A 10,567-nucleotide genomic window follows, 5' to 3' on the forward strand; every position below is an offset into this window, starting at 1 on the left:
GAAGGTCAAGGAGGGTAAGAGTACCTTGTCGAAGATACGCCACTCCTGAGTGGACCTACCCTGTGACAGATGCCCGGTGTACTGAGATCAGGGAGGGTGAGGGCTGTGACAGTGACCAGTACGAATCCCAATGTTAAGTTGGATGTGGTGCTGTTGGTACCAGGACTTGAGATCGAGGGCGTACTGACACTCACCGTTCCTAATCCCCCTTACCTAAGCAAGATACGTGATTTAATCCTGAATAGACTGATTTTTCCTACATTTGGTCCAGAAATACCATCTCACGAATCAATTGTGCTTCGCATGGAACTCTTGGAATACGTGCTAAGTGCAGTCGGAGCAAATATTATCATTGATTATTAAGGACTTTGTAAATAGCTGTTGAACTAACCTAGAGCCGAGTGGAAGAAGAAGAAATTTAGGGACTTTCCACAGAGGACAGAGAAGGGTTAAGGTTGTCTGTTGTTGATGCAAGCAAAGAAATAAAACGGGGATTTCTGCTTTCAGAGGTGTGGTTTCAGAGACTCAAATAACCAAGAAAGAGACTTTGGGTTGTTGCTGAAAACAAGCTACATTGTACAGAGACCATGGAGGCTGGAATCCCGACTCGTAGGGCTAAGTGCATTGTAGGCACCCTTATAGGAGGAGTGATACTCCTTATTTTCATAGTAGTTATAGTATCCTATTTAGCACCACACGAGCAGGCAGTGAAGGTTGAGGGAACACCGACACCTACCACTCCTAGCAAGAGAGAGGTCAAATCAGGAGCAGAGAAGGCGTTGCTAGCAGAAGAGAGTCGTAGGTTACATACAGATCTGTCTAAGGGAAATTTTAAACAGAATGCGTATGCAAAGTTGTTGTATGAATACATTGATGCGAAGGACTGCTATGTGTGTATGCAATTGCCTGCTTCAGTAGATGAGGGTATTAGATACCATCACCTTCCATTGACATATGGAATTTCATGTAATCTGCTGCTTAGCATATTTTATGGGTGAAACCATTTTGAGTATTTCTTTTAGAATTATGATGCTGTGCTTCCAGAAGTCCCTGCTTATAAACACCTGAATAAGTTCGATTATTATAAGTCTGAGGATAGACGGGTATTTTTTAATTCCAACACAAGAGTTAGACACCTCATACGCTCACCGACACAATTTGACATGTTTGCTATCAGAGACAGAGAAAAAGTTCATAGAACAAGTAGAGGACAGGTACAAAAGGCAGAAACAGTTGAGAGATTCAGGGCAAGGTAAAGTTGATTGGACGGATGAGGAGAAGCAGCACAAGTCAAGAGGGAGTTATGGCCCGATAGCTCTAAATGAAGTGCAGAAAGGGAAGCTATGCATTCACAGACCACAGACGTACTATGAAAATGTGTATGTGGGTCAGACTACCTGTGAACACACTTTCACATTGGAGTATTACACGAAGGATTTCTTGCAGAGCGTGGTGCAGGTGATTCCTACCGTTTATTTTGTTTGCGGGAGGAATGCGTATGTAAGATTGCCAGAGAAGTGGTATGGAACGTGTTATCTAGCGATTATTTTTCCCAAGATTTACCATACTGAGGATTTCGCTCTCTTGGAGGGAGGACATCAGACAAAGGTAAAGCGAGGTGAAAGTGCTGGTGCAATAGTTGGAGACGTGTTTGCAGCAGTGATACCCATGTTGGGAGTAATTTTGAATGACGTAAAGATACGGCGGTTGGCAACTGTGGTGGATGAACTGTCAATGAGTACAGCTAAGTCAGTGTTAGTTGAGGGTGAGATGTTGTCGATAAGGACAATGGTTTTACAGAACCGTCTTGCCATAGACGTCCTTCTAGCAAAAGAGGGAGGAGTCTGTAAACTTTTGAAGGTCCAGGAATGTTGCACGTATATTCCAGACAATTCCAAGGATCTGGAGAAATATATAAGTAACATTACTGCTATTCATTATGAAATTGAGGATTTAACGCAAGAGAAAGTGTGGGAGAAGGTTGGCAAGGGAGTTGGAAAGGTTGGAAACTGGTTTGCAAATCTGGGAAGGAGTTTCCTTGGGTTTGTACTGAAACCCCTCATCATAGTTGTGGCATGTGTGATTGGATTGTGGGGTTTGGTAAGAGTGTACCAGTGGTATAGGTCAAAGAGATTGGAAAGATCGATGAGAGTGCAAGAGCAAAGAATGGAGAGACTGCAGGACAGTCAATATCGAAGCTTGAGAGCGTTGGAGATGCTCAAGCGGGGGAAAATGGAGACAGGCTCTGTTTAACTCTGTTCTTACCCTCAGGGATGGTGTGATGATGGTGATGACATAGGTCATCAAAGGGGGGAACTGAGAGAGCGCCAAACAGAAGTAAAATTTGTAGGGGTGTATCATATGTACAAGTAGCTAACACCCGCATATATAGAGGATTCATTAATCGTGATCAAATGCAATGTAGGGCTGAGAACTAATGTATTTGGTATTAGAATTACATGGAGAGCTGATGTTGAGAGTTGAAAATCAATAATGCTGTTTTAACATAGAGATGCGTTTAGTAGACCATTGTAATTCTAGATCTGCTTTATTAAAATTCATAGTTGTACCTTTGTAACCGTGATAAAATTGCTTGAGATAGAAAATGTATTTTGCTTTAAAGATGGAGGCTACAAGAACGAAAGATATTGTTCATGTTAGGATGTTGGGCCTATAAACGTGCAGAGGCCCAGTTCATGGAAATCGTGTAGGCCTGATCGAAAATGCCTTGCTTAGCATTAAATCATAGAAATGTTTTAGAGAAAGCTGCCTTTAGCTAAAGTCAATTGCAACATTTAGAAATTGTGAGCCGATTCACATGTATTCCTTTGCAGGTGCAGAACCAAGTAGATAGTGGAGTAGAAGGGCCCATTGTGTATGAATGTTAGGATACTAGGCTCAGACATGGAGGAGTAGCCGAGGAATTTAAGAAAGCAACTTGAAGCTAAGGAAAGGCAGGGACCCAAGGACGTTTTAACGGACAAGGATGGAAAGGTGCCATAATGGAAAAATCTGAAAACCAACAACTTCGAGAGGGGCGTACCTGAAGGCGTGTCGTCCGCATTGTGGGGTTTTGTATTAGGGACAGCACCCCGAGGGAGAAGGAAGGACAGATGAGCTGAGGGACGAGAGGGGGCGGTTGGTTACCAGAGAGCTTAGCTATGACTGAGGAGACTCTAGACTAACATAGAGAAAGTGGGTGAACTTCTTTGGAAGTCACCATTGCTGACACCTTGATTAGGTTGGGCTATTGTTGAGTAAGGATGTCACTTAGTATAGTGTAGGGACAGATTAACCTGAATTTATACCTTTTTATCAATGCATACTAAAACTCAGGTTATAGCAATTCTTGTTAGCCTGATGATTTTTGAATTGATCCTTGTATTATTCCTGAGCCGTCAGACTGTTCCGTAGGATTATGTTTGTATTAGTGCCCGTTTCGTTTATCTTCTGAACCTTTTGCTGAGGTGTTTATACCTTCAGTTGTTTTTGGCTTTGTAATAAATCTTCAAACTTAGTCTTTGGTTGGTGGTTCTTTGGGGGAACAATGGGAACTGTTGAAATTTGTTGATTATTGGTAGATAGATTGCCTAATTCATTCTATGAAAGGTAAAAAGGTCAAGTCGACCTGTGACGGGGTTTCCAGAAAGTGGTAAGCAGACCTTAGAAGGAAAAATCCCGCCCTTACAATCTCATCTCATTGTACACCTGTCTGCCTCACCCTCTCTCACTATCTTGCAGCGCTGTGCTTCTCTCTGCCTCACGTCTATGCCTCTACTTTCTAGCTTACTTCTTTCTACCTTACTTCTGCCAACCGCAGACCTTTGGGTTTCTCCAGACAGCCTCTCTACACTGTACTCTCTTTGTCTCTAGCTCTACCTCACTCTAAAACATTATCTGTGTCTTAGCCTCTTTTTTTCTGTCCATCTGTTCCAGCTTCTCTCCATTTTTAGGTCGAGCAGACGTACTCTCAATGCGTGAGCATTGAGAGAGTCTGCTTCAGACCTAATGTTGCCCGTTATTGGGAGAGTGGACACCAATCTGACACGAGCGTTTCCTTCGCGGATTTCACCGCGGGAGCGCGCGTCTCACCCGCGCATGCGCAGAGTAACTCAGCATTTTTTTTTTTTTTTTTTTTTTTTTTTTTTTTTTTCCCAGCCCCGAACCGAATCAGGTATCAGAGCGCTTCACATATAGGCAGCCCCCACCCCTCTGCATGCGCACACACAGGCGAGCGCATGCACACGCAGGCACACGGCAGACACTCGCTCACACACACCCCCCTTCCCCACAGTCACACACACGCACTCCAGACACATACACACGCGCGTGACCCCCATTCCCACCACTTACCGGGCTCTTTCGGCGTGTTCAGTGTCTCATCGCTCCACTTCTTCCTCGGCGGCGGCGGCTGTGGCGGCGGGCGGGACTTCCTGCTGGATTGCAGGCCCCGCCCCCGTCTCAGGCAAAAGTGCCTGACTTCCGTTTTTTTTTTTTTTTTTTTACACATCATGGCTGCTACTCTATTAAAACAATGAAATTAGGGATAATAGGAACTTTCCTGTCATACAAATCCTACAAGGCTTATTTTTTCATATTGGTGGTTCGACTCAGAGAAAGTAAAATAATGAAGACTGAGAAAGATAGCAAAATAAATAAGCTGCGAAAGCCAGGTCAAGAGATATGAAGTGTAGGGTAGTACAAGAAAGAGTTATGAGGCGTAATCAAAACTGAGCAAACTTGGTATTCGCAACCCGGGCATTCAGCAGCGGGCCTCTAAAAAAACCAAATTAAGCACTGTGTGTGAAGGGCGTTTATGAACGCATGTACGACTTTGAACTTGAGTTGTCCGTATTGTGTCGTTACATTCTGCTGTCCTGTAGTGAAACCTGTAGAAAAATAATTTGATGGGGTTTTCGGAATTTATTTCTACTGCATCGTTTAACCATATTATCGAGGTGCAATTGCAGCTAAAGAATACTTCTTGCCCCAGTTATGATGTTGTGGGGTTTCTAGTCCGAGATCACCGATTGTTTCCCATAAAATGCACCACTTTCAGATGGCCGCTGCATTCGCCCAGTGCTGTCAGCTCACCCCGGGCTCCCTCAGTTCCTTTTCCGCGGCGGCGCGCGCATATCACAACAAATGGGGCGTGGGTACGGGGGCCGGCGCGCTCCGATGTCGCAGCGGGCCCAGCCAATCGGGGGTGGGCTGACCAGACGCCGCCAAGCTCAGTTTCTTGCAGTTGACTGCGGCTGCCAGAAGGAGAGTCTGGGAGGAAGCCGCAGAAGGACTGAGAGCTGGGGCTTCGCGCGCGGGAGAGGGGGCCCGGAGCGAGGCACACACCTACTTTTACTGACAGGGCACCGCGCCCCCGCTGCCTGGAGATAACAGGTGCTGTAACACCGGCCCACCATGGTGGACAGCAGCCTCCGCACCGCCGCCAGCTGAGTGCACTGCAGGGTGAGTGCTCCCTGCTGTTGACAAAAGGGGTTGTGTGTTTGCGCGTTACACTGGGGCAGATAGATATATCCGTTGCTGGGGTCCGGAGGATCCACAGGAAAGAAGATTGGTTCAGAATGTGTCATGGGTCGGAACTTATTGTGTACTTGTTTTATTTATCACTCCATAAGCTGCCATGTTTGCTCTAGCAGGTCACTGGAGGTGTGCATGCATGCGGCTGGTTTCTGACAGAGTGCGAGAGAGAGAGGAGGAGGCAGACGGGGGGCTCTAGCGAAGTTTTGCAAGCGTAGCTTTCAGCAGCAGTGGCGCATTGAGCTCGCTTCTGCCCTGGCTAGGGTGACCAGAATTTTAAAGCAAAAAAACGGGACATTAAAAAAAATTAGAAGAAGGACTATAATGTTACGTTAAGCGAGCGCACAGAATGACAGCGCTCCTCAGCAGAGAATTACAAAACAGGCAGTAAGAACATATATAAGATGCTATTTTCAAACCCAGTAGCTTGCATGTGAATTAATTCGCTTTCTTGGACCAACGGCTAACTATCCCCGCTTTGTAAAACATAAAGAAAACCTCACCCCAGTTTTTAGTCGAGCCTCTCCAAAAACCGGGACATGAGCTAAACTTCTCGAAATCTGTCCGGACAGCTGGTGAAAAACAGCGACCATCCTGGCAAATCCGGTACGCCTGGTCAACCTACCCCTGGTAGCGACAAACTGTGGCAGCTGCAATCGTGATGCAGTTCTGCAACGTCACGACAGCAGAAACTTGTGGATAGAGGAGCATTACATCTTGGGACACAGGGAGAAGATGTCTTTCAAGCTAAGACAGGGTGAAAACGTGTCTGGGACCTGTAAGCACAAGCATTTACAATGCAATAGGTCTCGCACTTACGCAAGTTTGAGCTCTTAGCATGGTAAATGACAATGCTATTTATGTATGTTTTACAAACAAAAACATAAATAAAAGGCATTGTCATTTACAATGGCAATAGCTCAAACTTGCGTAATTGCGAGACCTATTGCATTGTAAATGCTTGTTCTAGCTGCTATCAGGTCTTTCTCGTCACCTTGCATCTCCCCTACCTCCCCTACCTCCCTACCTCATCTGTATCTATATTTTATTTCGTCTTCCACTTAACCTCGTTATAGTATTCTCTTTACCACTCAGTTCTTCTTATGCCCCCGCCCCCTTTTCCCCTTACTCAGAAATCTTGTCAGGCCAGTGCACAAAGAGGAGAACAAAGAGGACAGGAAATAAGGAGAAAGTGATCAGATCTCATCCAAAGGAATGGTGACAATAATTGAGAAGTGTTTTTATTTTCTCTGTTAAAGCGAGAATGCCTTTTGGGTTGGATGATTTACATTTTAATACAGATATTTGATCATTAAAGCTGCAATTTGAGGCGCTACATGCTTAGGACATATTTTAATACAGTGTGTTAGCCCACAAACCATCCACCAGGTCTCCCTTACCCGGTCTTTCCTACAATCAGAAAACAGACCTCTGGGCACGGAGTTTCACATAAAATACTGGTACAAAAATGTACATTGAAGTGCTAAAGAAATGGCTGCTTTTTTCAACACAATTAATCTACTGGATGCTAGACAGCTTGATTTTTTTGCCACTTTTACGCCTCACCATTTCTGAATGTTTAACATATAATCTGTTTTGGCATCATGTTTAGCTGAAAAGGAGAAATCCATACTGCGTTGTTCAGAACAGAGGGCCCCAAAATAGGTCTTGCTCGGATCCCAAAAAAGCTTAAGATGGCACTGAATACCAACATTAAAAGCTGGGCATACAACATTCATAGGTGCTTGCTGCCTGCCAGCAACAATCAATGCTGCCAGGGTCCCACAGCACACTCTGTGGCTGACTGCTGGCTCTTCGGTTTGAGGGCAGCTGGAGGTCTGTGGTGTGCTGCAACATGCCCAGACTCCCAACCAGAGGCGTGGTGAGCCCCCAGCTCTAGCAGCTACAACCGGGATCCACTGGGTCCACTAAAATGTTAATTATTAATGATGGACCTTGTCTAAATACATACAAAAGCTAATAATATTATACAACATGGTTGAGCAATGTGAGCCGAAGCTGCCGAATGAGGCAAGTTACAGTGAAGGATCTGGGCGGAAGAACAATGAATAAAAATGGAGGAAAATGACAGAGAGGCATATGGAAAAAGTGAGCAGGAGAAAAAAGGTAAGAAAAAAAAAACAAATGAAAAAATACATTTAGTGAAATAGAGGAAAGTAAGAAGAGGAGACATACGGGAGATTCAAAGGTAGGAACAGGGAAAATAAGAAAGGTGGGAGAAGCTGAACGGAAAGGTGGTAACAAAGGTAAAAGAAGGGAAAATGGAATGAATGGAGAAGGGTGGAAGGTTGAAAAGAATAGGTGGAAAGGTAAAAAGATGTATGGAAGGATGAAGGGATCAGTGGCTAGAAGGATGAATGAATAGAATGGTGATAGCATGAATTGATGGAGAAACGCAAGGATGGGAGTAAAGGCGAAAGGATGGGTGTATCAATGGATGAAAAGACGGCAGGAGAAGAACTCTACTAGGGAAGGTCGTGCTTACTCACTCGGTACCATGAGAGGTAGGGGACAACTTAGGGTGTATTTTAATTCCTTGGCTACAACCTCTTCCACAACAAACAATGGCGACTCAACCATAGAACATACATTAACTGTCTACTGTGCAGAAATATCCTATCCCAGGCCAACTGAAGGCCATACAGGAAGTGTCTTCACAGCACACCAGTCATTCAAGCCCCAAGCATCCAGGAGAGTCTGGTGAGCCCCAGATTACGGTTCATCATACGAGCAAACTCATTAATCCATCCCACCTACTGGGCACGCCCCCCAGATCCAGCCATTCTATGCCTCATGGACTTCCCCATAGACCAAGCACATACCCCTCCTAGACCAAACCCACCCGCCAGTCTAGCAAAGAGCTTCTGAAGTTCTACTTCCAGACCATCAACTCTTCCCTGTCCAATCATGCACTAAGGCTGAATCATTCTAGCCCACTAGGATTACAAGCGTACCAGTTATCAGGTCTGTATAGTCACCACTCCCTCCAGGCCAAACATCTGGTAGTCTATGGCTACACTTCAGATGCATCATTCCTAGCCATCTGAGGCCGCATGCAATGTTCTAGTCCTCGCAAACTACATTGACAGACCCATGTTTCCTAGCCATCAGACACTACTCTCCCTAACCACCCATCCTGGCCACCCGACACTACACTCCATAACTACCCTTCCTAGCCACCTGAAACCACACTCCATAACCACCCATCCCAGCCACCCGACACTACACTCCATAACCAGCCATCCCAGCCACCAGACACTCCATAACCACCCATCCCAGCCACCCGACACTACACTCCATAACCAGCCATCCCAGCCACCAGACACTACATAACCATCCATCCTAGCCACCCGATACTGCACTCCATAACCATCCTTCCTAGCCATCCGACACTACACTGACAGACCCATCCATCCTAACCCTCAGAGACTACACTCCATAACAAGCCAGGAGCCAGTACACTACACAAAACCATCCTATCCATACAAAGCTTCACTCCAGACCCAGCTAGCTTCAACTAGGTTCACACACACAATCACCTTAACCCTGAAATCACAAACCAGACCCATGCATCCCAGCCCTTTAAAAACACTCCCCTCGCCCAGCCATCTCCGTGCTTGGACACCACAGAATAATTTATCCTAAGCGGAGACAAACGCTTATCACACCTCAAGCCCCCTCTAAACGCATCATTATGCATCATCACAACACTGAGAGACTGACAGCCACGGCTCACAGAGCCTTCACACTGACAGACCTACCACCAGGACCTCCATGATGCGCCCTCCTCTGCGAGCCCCTCCCTCCCCAGCCTCGTCTTACCACCCACAGGGCCATCTGTGACCCCTCCACCACACACAGACCTCGGTTGCCCATCAGCTAACCACACTCCCCTTGTAACATGTACTGACTGACAACCTCCCCCAGCATCCCCCACAAAAAAAGAATCGAAGCAATCACAATCTTCTTTGTCAGTCCTCTCACCCCTCCCCCTCAAATGTCAAGCCATCAGACCCATTATTGCCTGTCCCAGTGTTTTCAAATGTTTCACTACTTTCAGCTGTTATGGGGCAGAAGAGACAGGGACGCCAGTTCATGGCTTATACTACCCTTTTTTTCAACCAACTTCTTAAAACTAAAAAGCAGCAGGATGTGCGCTCATTACCTGGTCTTCCACAGACCCATCTTGCACCCACAGCCAGCAAAAACCACAGCAACATCTTAGAAACACTGAGCACCTCACCGTTCCCAGACCTTGTAATCAGTCTACCTAATGAGGCCCAGCTGCATACGTTCCAAGGGGGACGGGGAAAGGCGACCAATCACCGAGGAGGGGCTTGAGATAAGATAGCTCCACCCACACCTGCCCCTTCCTTTTCCAGGCACCTATCAATGTATGCGGCAAAAGTCGGAAATCCAGCCATATTAAGTTCTTCTTACATTTAAAGGCGAGCCCTAACTTTTGGAGTATTTACAAAGATTCTCAGCAGTATCCCCACAAATCTAACAGTCGTAGACATGATCACCGAGTACTCCTACTATGTTTTACAGTACCTAAAATGTTGGCACGTATGGGATATGCATATGTAAATCATGCTTACTGTGCATTTGAACATTTAACTTTTTTACACCACAGGAAAATAGTTTCGTCCGTGGAGGAAATGTTTCCTCTACTCTCCTATTTTAGTCTGGAGGTTGTGTTCAATGCGCTCAAATTTCCCCAGGTCCACGTGTGAGTAGCGAGCTCAGCCATTCTAGTCCTTTCCTTTCCAACCTGGTACTTGTAGTCCTGGATTTATAACAGAATACGCAGGACTACAAGTACCAGAATGCACATTTTTAAGAACCTGGCTTGTATGAGCTACTGACACTATCAAAACGTGAGATCTATGCCTATCCTAAAAAGACCATTCCATTTGAACTTAAAGTGTAGTTGTATCCATGCTGTGAAACCACCTGCAAAATGCCCCATTCAAAACCCTGAAACGTACCAGGTGGTGGATTTCACTAC

General features: G+C 45.7%; 1 protein-coding gene across 1 annotated transcript in view; it reads right to left on the bottom strand.

Moving 5' to 3' along the window:
- LOC144792300 (zona pellucida sperm-binding protein 3-like) overlaps window positions 1-9,850 on the bottom strand; it is a 177,874-nt gene extending 168,024 nt beyond the window's left edge. The window contains exon 1 of the mRNA XM_078667247.1: window positions 9,722-9,850. Coding sequence (XP_078523373.1) covers window positions 9,722-9,776 — 55 coding nt within the window. The 5' untranslated portion in view covers window positions 9,777-9,850. The remainder of the gene's footprint in view (window positions 1-9,721) is intronic.
- Between the last annotated feature and the right edge of the window lie 717 nt (window positions 9,851-10,567).

This window comes from Lissotriton helveticus, chromosome 11, assembly GCF_964261635.1.
Source record: "Lissotriton helveticus chromosome 11, aLisHel1.1, whole genome shotgun sequence".
NCBI lineage: Eukaryota > Metazoa > Chordata > Amphibia > Caudata > Salamandridae > Lissotriton > Lissotriton helveticus.